Source organism: Chamaea fasciata, unplaced genomic scaffold (genome assembly GCF_029207755.1).
Source record: "Chamaea fasciata isolate MVZ Bird 193981 ecotype frontalis unplaced genomic scaffold, bChaFas1.0.hap1 SCAF_14, whole genome shotgun sequence".
Classification (NCBI taxonomy): domain Eukaryota; kingdom Metazoa; phylum Chordata; class Aves; order Passeriformes; family Sylviidae; genus Chamaea; species Chamaea fasciata.
Window position 1 is genome coordinate 3,065,421 of NW_027094099.1, and position 18,724 is coordinate 3,084,144.

The 18,724-nt window shown below is 50.0% G+C and overlaps 2 protein-coding genes across 4 annotated transcripts in view; one reads left to right on the top strand and one right to left on the bottom strand.

Annotated features, from left to right (window-relative positions):
• The window catches only part of MYO9A (myosin IXA), a 171,909-nt gene extending 160,758 nt beyond the window's left edge, over positions 1 to 11,151 (top strand). Inside the window, exons 36-44 of one of the 2 annotated variants that reach the window (XM_066196002.1) lie at positions 1,813 to 2,005; positions 2,501 to 2,629; positions 2,965 to 3,070; positions 3,471 to 3,602; positions 4,795 to 4,918; positions 5,717 to 5,770; positions 7,812 to 8,014; positions 8,189 to 8,331; positions 8,738 to 11,151. In XM_066196002.1, the coding sequence (XP_066052099.1) occupies positions 1,813 to 2,005; positions 2,501 to 2,629; positions 2,965 to 3,070; positions 3,471 to 3,602; positions 4,795 to 4,918; positions 5,717 to 5,770; positions 7,812 to 8,014; positions 8,189 to 8,331; positions 8,738 to 9,222 (1,569 nt within the window). In that variant the 3' untranslated portion in view covers positions 9,223 to 11,151. The remainder of the gene's footprint in view (positions 1 to 1,812; positions 2,006 to 2,500; positions 2,630 to 2,964; positions 3,071 to 3,470; positions 3,603 to 4,794; positions 4,919 to 5,716; positions 5,771 to 7,811; positions 8,015 to 8,188; positions 8,332 to 8,737) is intronic. The other variant, XM_066196003.1, reaches the window with a different exon arrangement.
• A 2,826-nt stretch (positions 11,152 to 13,977) lies between these two features.
• Positions 13,978 to 17,531, bottom strand: NR2E3 (nuclear receptor subfamily 2 group E member 3). Of its 2 annotated transcripts, XM_066196251.1 has the most exons (8): positions 17,474 to 17,531; positions 16,258 to 16,408; positions 15,417 to 15,520; positions 15,085 to 15,333; positions 14,815 to 14,996; positions 14,367 to 14,598; positions 14,186 to 14,291; positions 13,978 to 14,110 (listed from the first exon to the last, which is right to left on the bottom strand). In XM_066196251.1, the coding sequence occupies exons 1-8, from the start codon at positions 17,529 to 17,531 to the stop codon at positions 13,978 to 13,980; spliced, it is 1,215 nt and encodes a 404-aa protein (XP_066052348.1). The 2 variants fall into 2 exon arrangements, with proteins under 2 accessions (XP_066052348.1, XP_066052347.1); XM_066196250.1 differs by having other exon boundaries at positions 13,978 to 14,291.
• Between the last annotated feature and the right edge of the window lie 1,193 nt (positions 17,532 to 18,724).

The window sequence follows — 18,724 nt, forward strand, 5'->3', positions numbered from 1 at the left end:
GTCTCTCATTGCTTTGCTTTCATTTAATACCTTGAGACAATGATCCCAAGTTTGCATAAAAATTATTGGAGTTGCAAAGCTTGATAGAATGCTGGAAATAGCCCTCCTTTCAACAGGAGCTTAGACCAGAGATCCGCAGAGGTCTCTCCAACCAGAGTTCTGTAGATACTTTGGGAATTATGCGGTGATGAGTCACTGTAGATCTGCCCAGTCATGCAGCAGATGTTGCAGTGTCGTTCCCTGCCTTGTAACCACACAGAATAATAGGAATTTCCCTAGCTTTGTAGCTTTTAAGGATTTGGAAATATGGGGTTATTCTTGGAAACACAGGCTTTTTTCTCACACTGACAGTCCTTGCTTGCCGTGGCTGAGCAAGTAAGGGCAGGTGGAGGATGTTCACTGCCCTCTTTAGAGGGGAATTAAATATTGTTTACTGGATTTAAGAGTATGGGGAACAGGGAATGAGTGCAGCAGGTCATCCCAGCTAACAGTGAACCATCAAGATTTGGTGGGGTTTTTTTAAATAGCTTATTTTATGTCCAGAAGAAGGAAGTGGAGTCAGGATGAGTGGCAAGTTTTATCAGCTCCATAGAAGGCTTCTCAGGAGAGGACAACCTCCATAATACACAGCCCCCAGAAAGCTGCATGAGTCCATTTTTCCCAAGGAATAATCTGAATATATGCATTGAAGATTGTGTGTGTGTGTGTGAGAATATATTTGTGTTTTGAATATATATAGAACTTTTGCTGCACTCTTTCCGTTTCTGGCACTATTTCTGCAAGAGCTGGGAATGCCTCATAAGAGTTTGTGTTCTAAAATCTGAGAAGTTCTTTGAGGTCTTTGATTAATTTTTTCAGACATTCTTGGAGCCGCCTTCTTTGTTGTGATTTCTCTACACAAGGAAGTTTTTGTGCTGCACCCAAGGAAGCGAGTTCACTGTGTCTTCATGGGTAGCTTTGCACTGGGCAGTTAGAAGTTCTCTAGGAAGCGTCCAATTTCTCTGTTCTTGGTGAATTTGTGTTTTTAGGGTTGCTCTCAGTGACAGGGAGCTACAAACCATCAGTCATGAGAAAGAAACAACATGGGGACCTTCCACATGTCTGCTCCTTTGCAGGATCAATGAAAGAATGACATTGAGTGGGAAAAAAAAATGCAGGAGTGCAAAAATGCACCTTGATGAAGGTGGAGTTGCATCTCGCCTTTCTTTGGCTAGGGCTGAGAATTTGTGGCAGTCTTTTATTGGATTTTTCGGCTTTTCCCATCCAGAATCTCCTGTGCAGGAGGACTTCCTTCACATTTGAATTTGCCAGATAACAGCTCTCCAGTGAGCATTTGCAGTGGGCAAAAGGGCCCTTCCTGACAGGTGTAGATGGGTCTTTTCATGTTCTTTTTTTTGGCATCTTGTTTGTTCACTGATGTTTTGTAATTGTCAATGCATCCAGTAGATCTGAACACCCCAGACTGAGATTTACCTATTCTCCTTCATGCATCTTTAGGTGGTGAAATCATACCTAGAGATGGTGCCAGAGGGGCAGGAGGTGGAGGAGAACCATGCCCTATCTGTTGGCTCTGCCAGGCTGGGAACATAACTACAATGGGGTGGTTAAAGAAAGAAAATCCAAACTTTTTGGCTTCAGGTGCACGTCCAGAGACCGGGTCAGCATTGCAAGACCTGTGTCCTGTCCTGTCCTCCTTCATTAGACTCACACATCTCCTGGATCAGCCGAAGGACTCTGAATAATGGGATCCAAAGCTGCACCAGCATGGCGTGGCAGAAGGATTTTAATGCCTTTTTCCCTTTTCCTGTGCAGCACGACCCCGAGCTCTCACCGCGGCAGTTCGGCGTGGAACTGTCCCGGCTGACCAGCGAGGAGCGGGCGGTGCCGCTGCTGGTGGAGAAGCTCATCAACTACATCGAAATGCATGGGCTGTACACAGAGGGCATCTACAGGAAATCAGGATCCACCAACAAGATCAAGGAGCTGCGGCAAGGCCTTGATACAGGTAACAGGAGGGGGGAAGAGATCCTGTATGGGGAGGAGAATCTCTGCAGGAGAACAGTTGGATGGGAGAAAGGTGGAATGCGTCAGCGTTCCTGATTCCAGACTGTGCAAGGAATGATTTCACATCAGCAGCCATAACTCAGGTCACCAGCTCATGTTTTTTTGGGAGCAGTCCACGAAAAAAAGTCATTCTAATTGAGGGAAAGTGCTGCTTTACTTACACCCTAGCAATCTGTGAGAAAAGAAATCCTGGTCCCACCTGAAGTTATTTGCCCTGGAAATTTGTTTCTCTCAAATTTTACCATGTGGAGCTGAAATCAGGTGCTGGATTTGTTGCCATTAAAGGCATGTAAACATTTTTTATTTTACAATACTTTATGATAGAACAACTTGGGTTGGAAGGGACCTTTAAAGGTCACCTTGTCCAGTCTTGGGCTTTGTACTGATCATTGTCTCTTGTTCTTTTCCATCTTGCTTCATCTGGTGCCAAACCCAGACATCGAGAACGTGAATTTAGACGACTATAACATCCACGTCATTGCCAGCGTGTTTAAGCAGTGGCTCCGAGATCTGCCCAACCCCCTCATGACGTTTGAGCTCTACGAGGAGTTTCTGCGGGTGATGGGTGAGGAACTTCCCTCACTATCCCCTTCCCTTAGTAGAGGGAAATCGTGGCCACTTTTAGTGCCAAACTTTTCATTCACTCTTTGGGGCTGAGCCAGCTGGTTTTGCCAAATTGCATTTACCTGGTTTCAAAGTCTGATTTTTTGGCTATAAAGGGTTTTTTACGCAAAACCTCAGGCAATTTGATCTCAATTTGGTGGCTTTTGCATCATGGTTCAGCTAATTTTAGCCTCAAAGTTCTATCTTTTAAGTAGTAAAATTAAGTGTTAAGAAGTACCATTTTAAGTAGGAGGAAGAAGTAGAAGCTACCCCTAAACACTGGTGGTTTCTCCACAGGCCTCCAGGAGAGGAAGGAGACAGTGCGTGGGGTGTACTCGGTCATCGACCAGCTCTCCCGCACCCACCTCAGCACCCTGGAGCGCCTCATCTTCCACCTGGTCAGGTATGCTGGGCCTGGGCAGCTTTAGGCAAAGGCAGGATGGTCAGGCATCCTTCCCACCAGAATAGCTGAGGCTTTTGCATCTGCTGTGTCTCCCAGGAGGTGGCCACGGAGCTGTTTCTCCAAGGAATGTTGTGTTAATGAGTGACCTCTGCTGTGCTCTGGACGCTTGTGGTTCCTACAGCTCTGTGGTGCCTCTCAGCACTGCAGGGACGGGTTTTTGGGTGGAAAGGGCTGGTTGTTGCCTTGGGAATATGTGAGATGTCTTGAGGTTTGTCTTTCTCCCTCAAAGCAAGATTGCATCATAGAAATATTGTCTCCTCTCTTCATCCATGACCATGTGCAAGAGGTGCAGTGGAGGTGCCTCCACCTCTGACTTCTCTCCTAATCCCTATTTTTTCAGGATTGCCCTCCAAGAAGAGACCAACCGCATGTCAGCCAACGCCTTGGCCATTGTGTTTGCTCCCTGCATCCTCCGCTGCCCCGACACAACAGATCCCCTACAGAGCGTTCAGGACATCAGCAAAACCACCACGTAAGAGCCCGGGGCTGGGTGAGCCAGCTCCATCACCACATCACCATTCACGTCTTGGTAACCCCTAAGATGGTCAAAATGGCTCAAAAATTGAGAGCTTTGACATGAAGTGATAAACACATAGTAATTTATTCATCTCAGTGCAAATAAATGCATCTGCATGAAGATATTTCAAATTCTCTCAATTCCCAAGAAGTTGTTGAATGAGGATTTTTAAGTGATGGAGGATCGCCAAGAGTGGATAATCTATTCCTGCCTGGCAGGAAAAGGTGGAGCTTGTGCTGACAAGGTTTTATAGTTAATGTAGTTCATTTTTGGCAAGCAGGTATTGATTCTTTCTTGATTTTGACTTTTTCTGCTGAAAGAGATGAATTGTTTGCAGCAGTAGTAATATTAATATACTTAGATTTATTTATGGTGTTTGCCATAATTGAAAAGGTTTTACAGAGAAAGAGTGAAGAAGTTGCCCAGATTCAGTTTGGCTCATCCTAAATAGGTTTTAAAATAGATACTGGAGTCAATTATAATAATTTAAACCCTCCACTGGAGGGCTGGGCTTCTGAAATAGGTGGTTTTACCTCCAGTAGGTATTAAAATTGTTGAAGACCAGTTTGAAGACATGTTTGGAGACCCAGCTGGCAGGAACACCTGTCCTTTAACAGGATTTCATTGTAGCTTCTCCCTCACACTTGAGCTCCAGCACATCCTCTCATTTTATTACAAGGAAAGGACATTTTTTTGCCCAAACACACTCCTGACAACATTAAACAGTAGGCTCAGTCACACAAGCTGCTGCAGAGTTACTGCGTGCAAGTGAGTTGGAATCAGCTTGCCTTCTCCAGGTTTGTATTCCACTACTCCCTCTTCCATGGGGGGTAAATTTCTCTGGTGGGATCCTTGGTGATCTTTAATACCTCTAGGCTGTTCCTCAGTGCATCCCTAGCCCATGATCACTCTTTTCAGGAGAATTCTCACCCCTCTCTGGCTTCCAGCTGGAGCTTTCCCCTCTGTGCTCTTCCATCAGGACAGATCTTCAACATAATCCTTTCCTTGTAAGAAAATGAGAGGATATGCTAAGGGAGAAGCTACGAGGAAATCCTGTTGAAGGACAAGCCAAGACAAGACAGAGCAGCTCAGATCAAATGGCTTCCTCCTCCCATTTTGTCTTCTTTTGGGTATTTTTCTCCCTTAGTTGCGTGGAATTAATTGTCATCGAGCAGATGAACAAGTATAAGGCTCGTCTCAAGGACATCAACAGCCTGGAGTTCGCAGAGAACAAAGCCAAGAGCCGCCTCTCCTTGATCCGCAGATCTATGGTGAGGTGCCAAAGCCCTCTGTATCCCTTCCTGTCTTCTCCTTGCCCCTGAAGCCACCCTGCCTTATCTTCTCCTGCTTATCCCAGCCTCCCAAACCTCTCGCAAACTCCCACACCATCTCCACCAGGACAGGAACCCTCAGCCCCGTGGTGGCTCCTCACCTTTGCAGGGAGTCATACCAAAGCACAAGGAGGTGGGAGCAGTCCTTGGAAACGTTGTCACTCCTGCTCAGATGTTCCTGATCAGCATGTCTATCTTCATCTGAGCTTGTTTGGTCCTGAGTTGAGTCAAGCCTTCCAGTGACCAGCTCAACATCACCCCGTGGGTGACCGGGACCATTGTTTTTCGTGCTCAGTCACATTATCTGAACCCAAAATGAGTTCCCCAAAGGCTCTCCCTGCTCCTGCACTGCCTTTTTGGGAGCCTCAAACCCATCTCATTGAGCTTCCATGCTTGCAGGGGGCCGGCAGGCTGTGGATGCACCTGTGCTTGGCTTGCTGGGCTGCGGGAGAGGGACAGACCTGGCACAGCACTGTCAGCACAGGCTTGGGCTGAGGAGCTGAGTGGCTCCTCTGCTTGGACCTGCCCCCTGTGATCCTCAGGGACACGTTGCTTCTGCCTTTTGGGGATGAAGTCCAAGCAGGGGCTGCCCAAGATTGTGGAGCTGGTGTTGCAGAGCTGCCCCACTCATCTCAGTTAACCGAAAAATCCTCAAACTGAGCAAAGCGGGTTTTTGGAGGGGCGGCGGCATGTGCACTCTAACCTTCTGCTTTCCTTTTCATCTCCTCTCTAATCCAGAAGCCCGTACTAATTGCAGTTAGATTTATGAGCATAACCCGCAGTTCAATCCCGGTATGTATCAACGGCAGCTGCCGCGTCCCTCGTTGTGTGTCACCGTCGCTCATTCCAGCTCTGTCCCACCGGCCATTGTCTGTGACCTGTCCGGTCCCGCTGCTCCTCGGAGCCGCCGTTCCTCCAGCAGGTCCCCTGGGCACAGGAGTTTGGGGCCAGTGCTCGGCCATCCCTGCACGCAGATCCTCAGAAATACCCTTCCTACTTACTTTAATTTTCTATTTTATTTTCTTTTTCCATCCTGTGCTTCCCTCTTTTTTACTTTGCTTGACTCATCCCTTCCCACCTCAATTTCTTCTCACTCAGGATGCGTTTCAGCATCAAGTTGCTTTCACAGCACTGCTGTTTCTGAAGATGGTGAATAAAACCCTCAGCTTGGATGCCTTGGAAATCACGAGGCATCCAAAGGTCTCCTCCTCCTTCTTGGAGGAGCACCACTATCCTGAACACCAGGTCAGGACACCCAGGCTTGAATGAGGAGGAGACCATTATTCCCTGTATTCCCCAACTTCATCCCAGCTTGAGTTTGAGTTCTGTGAGATGGTGACAGGCCAGAAAAGCACCTGCAGGCTTTTGGGAAGCTCATAGGGCTGTTTCCTTTCCTAATAGGCTCACCCCATGATGAGAGTTCCCTCAGTTTCCCCCCCATTCTTCCACATCCATGAGTGTCAGGAGGTGAAGGAGAGCAAAATTTGAGCTCTGCTCCCCTGAGCACGGCATTTCTCAGGGGCTTAAGTCCACGAGCCAGTGGGATCTTTGGGATCTTGGGGCTTTTGGCTAATAGGATTCAGGGAGCTGTGCTTCAGCTCAGGAGCCCACGTGAAAAGTGTCATCAGAAGAACACCAGGCACAGGAGAGGCTTTGCTGACAAAGAAAGATCTCTGAGATGGGACGTTAAAAGATGAAAGGGCTAAAATGGATGAAATCTGGCTTTTAAATGGAAAAAGGGAGGATCCTTTATCCTGAAAATCTGCTCTGGGCACATTGGTTGTCAGGAAGTCCCAGGGATGCTACAGTTGCAGGGGTTAAATAGGGAGAGCAAAACTGAGCTGCAGCAAGCTCTTCAACCCCAAGGAGATACAGGTTCTTCCTGGATGGTGATTGTCAGGGGAGGGCAGCACGTCCTGGATGGACATCTCATAGTCCTGGTCATGTCAGGATCTGGAATGCACAAGACCAGATGAGATGTCTGGTCATGATAACGGTTAAGATAAAAGCTGTTTAATCTCTGCCATATCCCTCATCTCCAAGGATCCTTTTTCTTCTGCTCCATGGAGCAGATCTGTGGAGCTGGTCCTCACAAGATTAAAACAGCTGCATATATATCTCCACCTGTACCACCACTGTTTGTGTTCTTTTTCGTTTTCAGTTTCAGTATTAAAAAAACCAGATAGTTCTTCAGAGCTGCATTAGATCAGAGCAGGTTCAACTGTGGGCACAGAGATCCACATTGATTGTCTTAAAATGGACCACTGGAGGTGGTTCTGGTTTCTGGATCTCCTGTACATGACACGTGGCAGGGCATGGACAACATAATTAGATGAGAGTTCCTGTTTGCTGCGAGGGTCAGTGAGACCCTTGTGATGCTCAGGAAATGCCAAGGGTGGATGAGGGAAGGATGTGAGACTTGATCCAAGGATAAAACAGGAGCCAGGTTCCCTGAAATCAAAGCCGTGGTGATACTCCCACTCAAAGCCACCGTCAAGCTTCCCATCGCACAGGCTGTGGGCTTTGCGGGAACCCATCCTGCTGCCAGTGGGGCTTGCTTGGACCTGGACCAAGTTGCACTTGGTCCATCAGCATCATCCTCACCGCTGCCTTCCTCACCACCTCCATCCCCAGCCCCTCCAATGTGTTGAGTCCTTCTGGTACTTCTCCCAGCCTGAGGTTTTGGAGGGTCCCAGTTGCATCCGGCAGCGGCACACTGAGGACCGATATCTGGGGCCGCCTTCTTCACTCCTTGGGAGAGCAGTGTGGTTGGTACCTGAGTGTTTGCCCCATCACCTCGGCTGGTGGTGGTGACACCGTTGTCTCTCTTCAGGGCAAAGGACGCGTGCGGCGCAGCGCCTTCCCCAGCCCCGCATCCCCTGTCACCGGGCGCTTGCCCTCCGTGACAGACATCCCTGAGGAAACCATGAGCAGCGAGGAGGCCGTGGAGATGGAAGTGACAGAGCAGCAGCAGGTGGCCATGCAGCAGGAGGAGAAGGTGCTGACTGAGCAGATCGAGAGCCTGCAGAAGGAAAAGTGAGTCTGGCCAAGGGTTCAAGCCACGTCCCCAACTTCTGGATGTTGTTTGTCATCATGTGGTTGATAACTGGAGGGCTCCACCCCTCCATGATGTCTCGGTACACGTGCATCCCTTTCTCCCCTCCACCTTTTTGGTCCCGTTGAGTCAATGGGTCTGGGTTAACTTTGCAGAGAGGAGCTGACATTCGAGATGCTGACACTGGAGCCCCGTGCCTCCGACGACGAAACCCTCGAGTCTGAAGCCTCCATTGGCACAGCTGACAGCTCTGAAAATTTGAACTTTGACTCCGAAGGAGCCATTTCCGATCGCTCGGGTAAATCCAGGTGTTCTTGGGTTTATGATGGAGTCATTTGGGTTGGAAGGGACCTTCAAAGGTCATGGAGTCCACCTCCCTGCCATGGGCAGGGACACCTTCCATTATGTTTTTCTGTCACTTTGGAAAGGGTTATTTGGGATTTTCATGTTCATTTAAGGTCAACAGTTCAAATGTCTGCAGAAAGGGGGGCTAAGGGTTCAAGCACGTGGCCCTGGGGGGGACGGGTGGGAGCAGCCAGGGCACATTCTTCCAGCGCTGCCGCATCATCTGGGGTGATGCTGCCTCCACCGAGATGCTGGGAATGTTGTCCTGGCTTCAACGGCATGTGTCCCCGGGGAGCAGGGTGGTTGGATACCGGGTGGTGTCTGGGTGTTGACCATCCGTGGTCCTTCTGCCCCTGCAGAGAGAAGTGTAGCACTTACCTCCCTGCGCCCTGCCAAGGCCGAGGGGCCGAGCCGGCTGCGACGGCACCCCAGGATGCGGCTGGACCCGGCGGAGCCAACCGACACCCCCATCTCCTCCTCCTCCTCCTCCTCCCAGTCGTCCACCTCCTGCTTGCCCCACCTGCCCCGGAAGCGCTTCCAGATGTACTCCAAATCTCCTTTTTACCGAGTGGGGGGACACGGCGAGGCCCCCGAAAGCCGGGCGAGCCCTGAGGGCCTGGCAGGGCCCCTCCGTTATCCCGAGGACCGGCCGCAGTTCACCACGCGCGGGACCTTCAACCCGGAGAAAGGCAAACAGAAACTGAAAAGTGTGAAAACTTCCCCCCCAAAAACCAAAGAGCCCCCGGACGGGGGGCCTGGAGGGGGACGCAAGAGGAACCCTGAGGCCGATTGCGCCGCCGCCCAACCCCTTGTCCTCCTGGGGAGCAACGAGTTCATGGTCTGAGATGTTCCAACCTGGGGTCGTGTCCGTGCCGGGGCATCCAGCCCGTTGGCAGTGCTCTGATGGCTTCCTCGTTAACACCAGGAGATGAATTCTTAATTGAAAAGGCCAGGAGGGGATGGTTTTAATGGTGGCCTTAATGATTTGAGGGGGTTGAGACCTTCGGGCGGCCAGGGGTGGATGGGATGGGAGGCACTGGCCGGCTCCTGGCCCTTCCCCTCGGAGCATCCCACGTCTCAGAGCATCCACCGCCAAATCCTCGTGCCGAATTGCCGTCGCCTGTTGGTAGGAGCAAACCAAGCCTAAAAATCCCATGGGAGCACCCCAAGCCAGCTCCACTGCAGGCAAGCCCTCCCCGCTTTAACCACCTCATCCACGCCAACGCCGAGTGCATGGAAAAGTGTTAAAACCTGCCAAAAATCACCTTTTCCCTCTGTTTTTTTATTTTTTAATGCAACCTAACCACCTTTCCTCTTTTTTTTTTTTTTCTGGAGATCATCAGTATTAAAAAATAATAATAGTTAATAATAATGGAGGACTACTTGAAGCGGTATTTGTTTTATATGCTGGTTCCTGGAGTTTCCTGTAAATATATATTTTTTTATTTTTTTTTTATATTTTTCCCCAAACAGATCTTTTTCTTTGTTTTTACTATTATTATTATTATTATTGTTGTTATTATTATTATTATTATTATTATTATTATTGGGCTGGAGAGGAGGGGAGCAATTGGCTGAGCCATCCTTGGTGTCACCACTGTTGTCACCAGCCATCACTCAATAGAACATGGAGTTTTATTTCCAGCAAGAAATCCCTGGAAGTGTATTTAGCCCATCATAACCCACCATAGGACCAATTAACGATGCTAGTTAATGACTCAGCTTGTAATCCCTCCCCAGTTGTCTCATCATCATCCTCGGTGGCACCTAGAGAAGCTCTGGGTACCAGAAAACCTCTGGAAAGGCAAAATCGGGAGCCCCAGGGCACTAATTAGATTTATAGAGGCTGGATCTGTCCTCCCAGGTGGGCTGGGCTGGGGCTTGTCCTTTCTCAAAATACCATCAAAAATGGGGAAAATAGCAACAAATTGAGTTTTCCTGAGTATTTTGCCTTTTCCCAGCATGCCTGGGTTTGGCTGAGCTGCTCCTTGGTCCCCTCTCCCCCTGCCCATTCCAGGGATGGTTTATTTATTGGGGTTATTTTTTGTTTGATATTTGAAATTTGACTCTTTTTTTTTCATGTTATCTTTAATTTTTTTTTTCCAACGGGGGAAGAGACAGATGCCGCAGGGAGAGTGGGAACAGCATTGGTCTCGGCACTGCATCCAGGGAGTGGAACAAGACCAAGTCAATTACCCCCATCCATGGGGAAAAACGGGATTTTCCCAGCCCCAGAGGGGAAAATAGAGCTTTGGGGACCAACCTGGATGCACAGGGAAGGTGGATGGTGACCACAAAAGAGGAAGCTCCTGGGGAGCCACACCAGATTCTCTGGGAGCTGGGATTGCCGGGAGCATCCAAGTGCTTGGTGCCAAACCGGCCTTTTGAGCCTCTTGAACTAAAAACCCCAGAATTGCCCTTAAAATAGCCCCAGGGGAGGAGATCCTGGGGACAAGTGAAGGGTCCAGCCTCATCCTCAGTTTTCTCATCCCGGTGGGATGAGAGCAGGGACGTCAGATCTGGCTCGGGCAAATATATATATATATATATATATACACACATATATGTATACATATATATATCCATATATATACATATATATCCATGTGTGTATGTATATGTATATATGTGTATATATATGTATATGTATCTAATTTCTTCTGGAATATATTTATTTTCCTTATATATATTTAATCTCTATATAAGGAAAATATATTTAAGTGATAAATATATATATAAAGAACATATAGAATAATATATATTCTATATATATAGAAAATATGCACACAAAAGAATAAATATTCTCTGTGTAGTTAAAAAATACATAAAAGAATGTTAAGACAATTCATTTATGTATTTTCTATTTCTTATATATAGTACATATTTATATATAAATATATAAAATATTCTATATATAAAGAATACATATTTCTTTATGTATATATGCTTATATATTTATATATAAGGAAGTATATATATTTAAAGGAGGAGATATGTACTATATAAAGAATATTTATTACTTTATATATATTTTAATGTATTTCTCGTCTATGTAGAAACATATTTAATGTTATATGATTTAAACATATATTTAATATATGTTTAATATGTATGTTTATATATGTTTCTTCACATACATTTATATATTTCTTTATATAAAGAGTATTTCTCTGTAAAGAAATATATAAAGGAAATATATAGTGTATATATAAAGAAATATATTTTCTCTCTATTCTTCATCTATATAAAAATGTATGGAATGTAGGGAAAATACGTAAATAAAACAGACCTCTTGACACAGATAAATGTACGGAATATATATAGAATATATAGAAAATATGTTTCTTTATATATATAAAATATATTTGTGGTTATATGTATAAAGAAAAACATATGTCAAAGAAATATATATATATATATATGTGTATATGTATATGTATATGTATATGTATATGTATATGTATATGTATATGTATATGATCCAGCTCTGGCAGGAGCGGAGCAGGACTGGAGGGATAATGGTGTGTTCCAGGGCCCCCCTTCCCCCGGCATCTCCCCTGCTCCTTCCCAGCCCTTCCCTGGCACGATTTGGGGTCCCAGAGGGTTTTGCAGAGGGCTGAATGTACTGACTACTGGAGGGCTGCAAGGGGAATTATTGTTATTTTTCATGGAAAATTTTCTAAGTAATTTATAAAGTCGCTGCTTGTAAACTAAACAGAGTCTGTATGTAAGAGGATATATTATCCCGCGTCGCCCGCGCTCGGAATCTTGTACAAACTGACAAAAACGGACAAATAAAAGTGTCATTCTGCAAAGGCCAAGAATTCCCAGTGGGATACTGTTCCTGCCACTCCCTGCCCACATCCCAGGGGTCTGGGGCTTTTTCCATTTGTTCCACGGGGTTATGAAGTTGCGGATTTTCCCAATCCCCGTGTGGATGGAGCAGCTCAACATCCCGATGTGGTGCGGATGGAGGAGCTGGGATGGGGAGCCAGGGCTCCAGATCACTTCCCTTCGGATTGTTTAATGCTGGTTATTCACATTCTCATTATTTATGTTCAGAGAATTTCTATTTCTCTTACTTGTTATTCACATTATTTTTATTTATGTATATACAGATTATTTATAAACAAATTCTTTTAATCAGATAATTTATATTTCATTTATTTTTAGATAATTTATTTTCAATTTTTCTTTATTCAGATTATTTCTCTTCAGGTTAGTTTTAGGTAGACTGTTTATATTCAGACTATTTCTTTCCAATTTATTTCTATTCAGATTATTTCATTTTATTTCTGTCCACATAATTTAATTCAGATTACTTCCAATGAGATTCATTATGTTTTTCTTATTTATGTACAGTTTGTTTATTCTCAATTTATTTCTATTTATACTATTTCAGATTATTTCATTTTTTATTTTATTTCTATTCAGATTATTTAATTAAGGAGATTTCAAAGCAGATATTTATATTCAAATAATATGCATGCATTTTATTTCCATTAAGATTATTTCATTTCATTTTATTTGTATTTGTACTATTCAAATCCCATTTTATCCAGTCAGATTATTCATATTCATCTACTTACAATAAGATAGTTTATTTTCAGTTAATTGCTATTCAGATTATTTCAGTTTATTTAGTTTCATTATATTTCTATTTCAATTACTTCATTCAGATTCTTTCCAATCGATTATTTCCAAACAGATTATTTATATTTATCTTTTTATATTCAGATAATTTCAGGTTATTTCTTTTCATTTTATTTTTATTCCTCTTTTTCTATTTATCTTACTTATACTGATTATTTAATTCAGATTGTTTATACTAATTTTACTTAGATTTAGTTTATTTCCATTCAGATAATTTATTTTCAAGGTACTTCCATTCAGATTATTGATTTTTTTTTTTTTTTTTTAAATTTCTATTCAGGTTATTAACATTCAGCTGGTCCCCCCCAGTCCCCCATCCAAAGGGCCCCAAGTCATTGGCACAGGGACTCTGGGTGCAAAATTCTCTTTATTCCGAGTATAAAATGGGGGACACAAGTGGGAGACCCCAGAACACAGGGACGAGGGTCTATCACCACGTCACCCCAGGCCGGGGTCACCCCTGTCCAGTGTCAGCCCTAGTCTGGGATCAACCTGAGGATGTCCCAGTCTTTGGCGAGTGTCACCCCTGGGCCGGTGGCACTCCAAGGCTGGCACCACCCTTGGCCCTTGTCATCCCTGGCTGATGTCACCCATCTCACAGCCAGGTTGGCATCATCCCTAAGTGTCCCCCAGACTGGTGACCCCCCGGGTGGAAGCAGGTCCTCGTGGTGCCAAGGTGCCTTTGCCTGGGTTCCTGCAGCACTCATGGGGTACCATCAGTGAGGTGCTGCCAGTGCCTTGGGCACTCACCTGGGGACATCTCCCTTCCGCCCCCAGGGAAGCTGGTCCCACTTCCCAGCTGCCAGCAGTATTCCACAGTCCTGGACATTGCCCCAGAGATGGGGCCATGGGCACCTTCACACCCCAGGGTGAGGAGACCCAGGGTGAGGGGGACAGGGTGCCAGCGCAGGGTGACAAACAAGCCAGGTGACAGCGGGAAGGGGGTTCAGTTCTTGAACATGTCACACAGCAGCTTCTCCATGGGGGTGTTGCCGATGGTGCGGCGGAAGAAGAGCAGCTCCACGCGCTCCGAGGAGATGAAGCGCAGCGCTGGGAGGAGCAGCAGCAGCTTCCCAAACCTGGGGGATGGAGCGGTGGCCATGGGTGGGTGTCCCACCCCGGTGTCACCCGTGAGGATGTGGGGACAGCAGTACCTGACGGGTTGCCCAGGGTAGTGAGAACGGTTGTGCTGGCCCAGCATCACCTGTGACTGGTCCTGCAGGTTCTCCACCTGCTCAGGGTCCTTCAGGCCACGGGTCTCTGCAGGGACAAGGGGGTGACAGGCAGGGGAGGGGCACGGGGATGGCCAGTGGTGGGTGCTGGGGGTGGCCTCACCTGGCTTGAAGAGCACCACGGCCTTCATGCAGGCAAATTCCGTGGGGTCAACGGCCAGTGCCTTGAAGCGGCCAAGGGTCTCCTGCAGCGCCCGCACGTCCAGGGTGGCCGGCAGCAGCTTCCCAGGGCTTGGCTCGGGGACAGCCAGGAGTGGGCAGCTCTCCAGGGGCATGGACCACTGGATGGCACAGAGCAGGAACAGCTCACTCCATGCTTCCTCCAGCAGGATCACCTGGGGAGAGTGGGGGGGAACCCCAAAACCCCGGTCACCCCCAAAGTTTCCAGGACCTGTAGCCGCCACAGCTGGTTGGGCTGATGAGCATCCGCAGGGGAACCCTAAGAATGTTGTGGAGATGCTCCAGCTACCCCAACTGGCTGCTACTTTTTGGGGGGTTCCTGTTGCCCTATAGGCAGATCCCCAGTGCCTCATGGAGATTGCCAGCCCCACCTGGTCGCGGAAGGGCAGGTTGGAGAAGACGGGCAGGTTCTTGGCCCATTTCACAGCCATGAAGAGGAGACGTGCTGAGGTCTCATAGATGTTTTCGGGGCTGGCTGCCGGGTACGGCGCCACCTGGTACTCGCCGGTTGCCCGCTCCGGCTCACTGCCCGTCACATCCACTGTCTCATCAGCTGCAGGGGTGGAAGGGACACTGGTTGTCACCACACCATGGGGACATCTGCCACTCCCCCACCTCCCTCTCCACTGGCAGCCACCCACCGTCCTCAGGCTCCAGCTTGGCGCACGTCTCGGCTGTCATCAGGCTGGCCATGAAGCGATGGTTGGTGGGCGGTGTGGGCACGCGGGGACCTGGGGTGACAGTGCCACCGGGACCACGAGGAGCCGGACAAGGTGACCGGGGGACCTCACATGTGGTGGCCACGTGCTCAGGGGGCAGCTCAGCATCCAGCTGGATGCTGTCCAGCTGCACCTGGGCTGTGCTGCGGGGCTGGCGCTCATTCTGCACAGCTGTGCAGACAAGGTAGCATCAGCTTCGGCCACCCCACTGTCACCCCCTGCTATTCGCCACTGTGTGTCCCCCTCAGTCTTACCGTCCTTGTTCATGCCAGCCTGCAGGCACTTCTTGAGCCGGCAGGCCTGGCACTGGTTGCGGTGAGCCTTGTCCACTGGGCACAGCCCCGTCCCTGCCTGGCACCTATGGGGAGAGGTGGCACCTGGCTGCAGCCCCTGAGGTGGCCCCTGTCACCCCTAGGTACCATGTCTCCCTCCACGGGTTCCCTCCACCCAACAAGTGCCCCACCACTGTGGGCACCCTGTCCCCAAGCAGCGTCCTGTCCCCAGTGGGTGCCCTGTCCCCACTCCAAGGGTGCCTTGTCCCAGTAAATGCTCTGCCTGGATGGGTGCTTTGGCCCCATCAGGGGCCCCTGGGCACCCTCACCACAGGTGCCTCTCCCCCTGCATGCCTGTCCCCTGAATGGTTTAAAGTACCCCTGGGTCTCTGCCCCACCCATTGCCCATGCCCTGCTGAGTGTCCATCCTGGAGTACCCTGCCCCACTGGGTGCCTGCCCGCAAGCTCCCTGTCCTGCTGGGTGTCCATCTGCAAGGTCCCTGTCCCACAGGGGGACCACCCCTTCCCCGCTGGCTGCCCCATCCCCTGGGGTCCCTGCTCTGCTGGGTGCCCCTACCCTGCTAGGTGCCTGTTCCCCCCATTCCTGCCCCGCTGTGTCCATCCTCTGGATCGCTGACTCTCTGGGTGGCCATTCCCGGGGTCCCTGCCCCGGGGTCCCTGCCCTGGGGCCCCCTGTGTGCTTTCCTCTACGGTGTCTGTCCATGGGACCCTGGTTCTTGCCCCCCTCGATGCCCATCTGCAGGGTCCCTGCCCCTCTGGCTGCCATTCCCTGCCCCGTGGGGACTCCCACGCCTGTTCCCACCTGTAGATGAGCTTCCTGCGGACACTGCGCTTGAAGAAGCCACTGCAGCCGTTGCAGGCATAGATGCCGTAGTGCTTCCCACTGCTGGTGTCCCCGCACACCTTGCACAGCAGCACCGGGCTCAGCTCTTTCCCAGGAGCTGGGGTCAGCCCTGTGGAAGTGGAACCATCATATTGGAGTTGACTCTGGGCATCCCAATGTCCCTCGTACCGCCCACCAGTCCCTGCTGCGTCCCAGCATCCTGGTGATGGGGTGGCTCCTGTGTCTGCTGGTTCCGCCCAGGGACATGAATGGGGACACCTCAGGGACTCCACACGGGGTTCACCATCCTCCCACACGCCAGCACACAGAGTGATGCAGGACAAGCTCTGACAGGAATTTTGAAAAATAAAAAAGGGGTGAAACGGTGTTCCCAGGGATGGGGACACCAGGCATCCCAGGAAGGGGACTAAGCATCCCAGAGAAGGGCTGCAATCAGGGATGGGAGGCGTCCTGGAGAAGGGCCAACTCTGGGGACATGGGGCACCCCAGACAAGAGTCACAGGAGGGAACTGTGGGGATCCTGATGAAGGGCCAGGGACCAAGGATATCCAGGAGAGGGTTTTGACTGGGGGCCACAGGAATCCTGCAGAAGGGGCATATCTGAGGACCTCAGGGATCCTGGAGAAGGAACACAAATGAGGACTATGGATACAATCGAGAGGGTCAGGCAATGCAGGCATCCTGGCCTAGGGAAGGACCATGAAGGGGACTCAGCATCTTGGAGAAGGATGACAGCTGAAGACCCCAGGCATCCTAGCAGACCATGAAGGGAACCCTGGACACCCAGGATAAGGACCATGAGGGGAAGTCCAGCCATTCTGGAGAAGGATGGCAATGGAAAACGCAAAAATCCCAGACTACTATGATGGGGACACTGGGTGTCTTGGAGATGAACCATAATAAGAACCCCCAAAATATCTCAGAGGACTACAATGGGGACCAAAGGCATCCAGAAGAAGGCCATGATGATCCCAGGCATCCCAGAAAAAACTGCAGTGGAGGACGCCAGGTATCTCGGTGATTGACCATCACGGGGATTCCAAGTATCCCAGAGAGGAACCATGAAGAGGAGACCCAGGTACCTTGGGGAACGACCACAGCGGGGGCCCAGCCATCCCAGAGAAAAACCCATTTCCTTCCGAGACGCACCCGGTCCAGTGCAACCACCTCTTACCCGTGGAACTCTCATCCGGCCCGGCGCTCACCACCGACCCCGCTGGCGACGCAGCCATCCCGCACCCGGAGTTCCCGACCTGTCCCTGTCCTGTCCCTCTGGATCCCCGCGGAGGGTCTGGCCAGGCGTTGGGTGCTCCGGCTCTGCGGCCAGGGGGGCTCTTGCCTTGCTCTCTTCAAGGCGGCTTAGCGGCGGGCGCTGTGTAAGCAGCCGCCTCTTTGTCACCCTCTTAATCTTTAGTGTCTGCGCGGGGCGGGGGGGATCAATCAGCCACACGATGAAGAATTAAAAAGGTGCTGAGCCCCAGCCCTGTAACCCTAAACCCCGCGACACCCAAGCCATCCCCCCCCGCGCGCCGCCGCGGGCCATCGTAGAGGTGTCACCCTGGCAGTCCCCACACACCCCCCTAGCACTGCGAGGCCGAGATTGCGGCAGAGGTAGGTGATGGGGCTTGGGCCGGGGACCCCCCATATGTGTCGTCCTCCCCTTGGGACTCACCAGGTCCTGTAAGCGCATAAGCCCTTCACTAAGGCGGTTAGAGAGGAATAACGAAAAGTGGTAATTAAGGGGGGTAATTTCCCTGCCCCCAAGTAATTAATTACCGGCCCTGATGGCGAGGGGAGGGGGATGCTCGGTAGGGGCCCCGCTGAGCCTCAGCATCCCGAGCCGGGAGACGGGGGCCTCCAGGGATGTTGGGGCTGCTGACACCGCAGAGGGTGGGGGCCAGATGGCCCCCGGGGTTACGCAACCACCGCTAAACCCTCGCGGTAACAGGGCAGCACAATTTGGGATTTGTGGGCTTTAGCCGCTAAACGCCCCCCCTGCCCCGCTCAGGGGGGAGGCGGGCGGCCGCCGTCACGGGCCCGGCTTGTCCCCGGCGATGGGCCAGGCTGAGGACAGGGGTTCCCGCCCTGCTATGCCCCTTCCAGCGGGGCTCAGGGGTGTTGATGTCCTGAAGGTGGCCCAGGAGACAGACACTGGCAACAGGTGCCTGCTGAGGGCTGGCAGCGGTGACTCCAGTGGATCCAGGGCCCGGGAGTCGCCCCTCCGGCATCCCTGACTGATGTGTGGCTCCATCCCCGCTGCCTGCAGCATTCCTGCGTCTCCCTGCCTGCAGCATGGCTCCATCCTCCTGCCTACAACCGACTTCCATCCCTTTTGCCTTAAGTGTTTCTCTATTTTAACTGTCTGCACTGTGACTCGCTCCATCAGCTTTGCCCGCACCACGGCTCCATGTTCCCATGTGCAGCA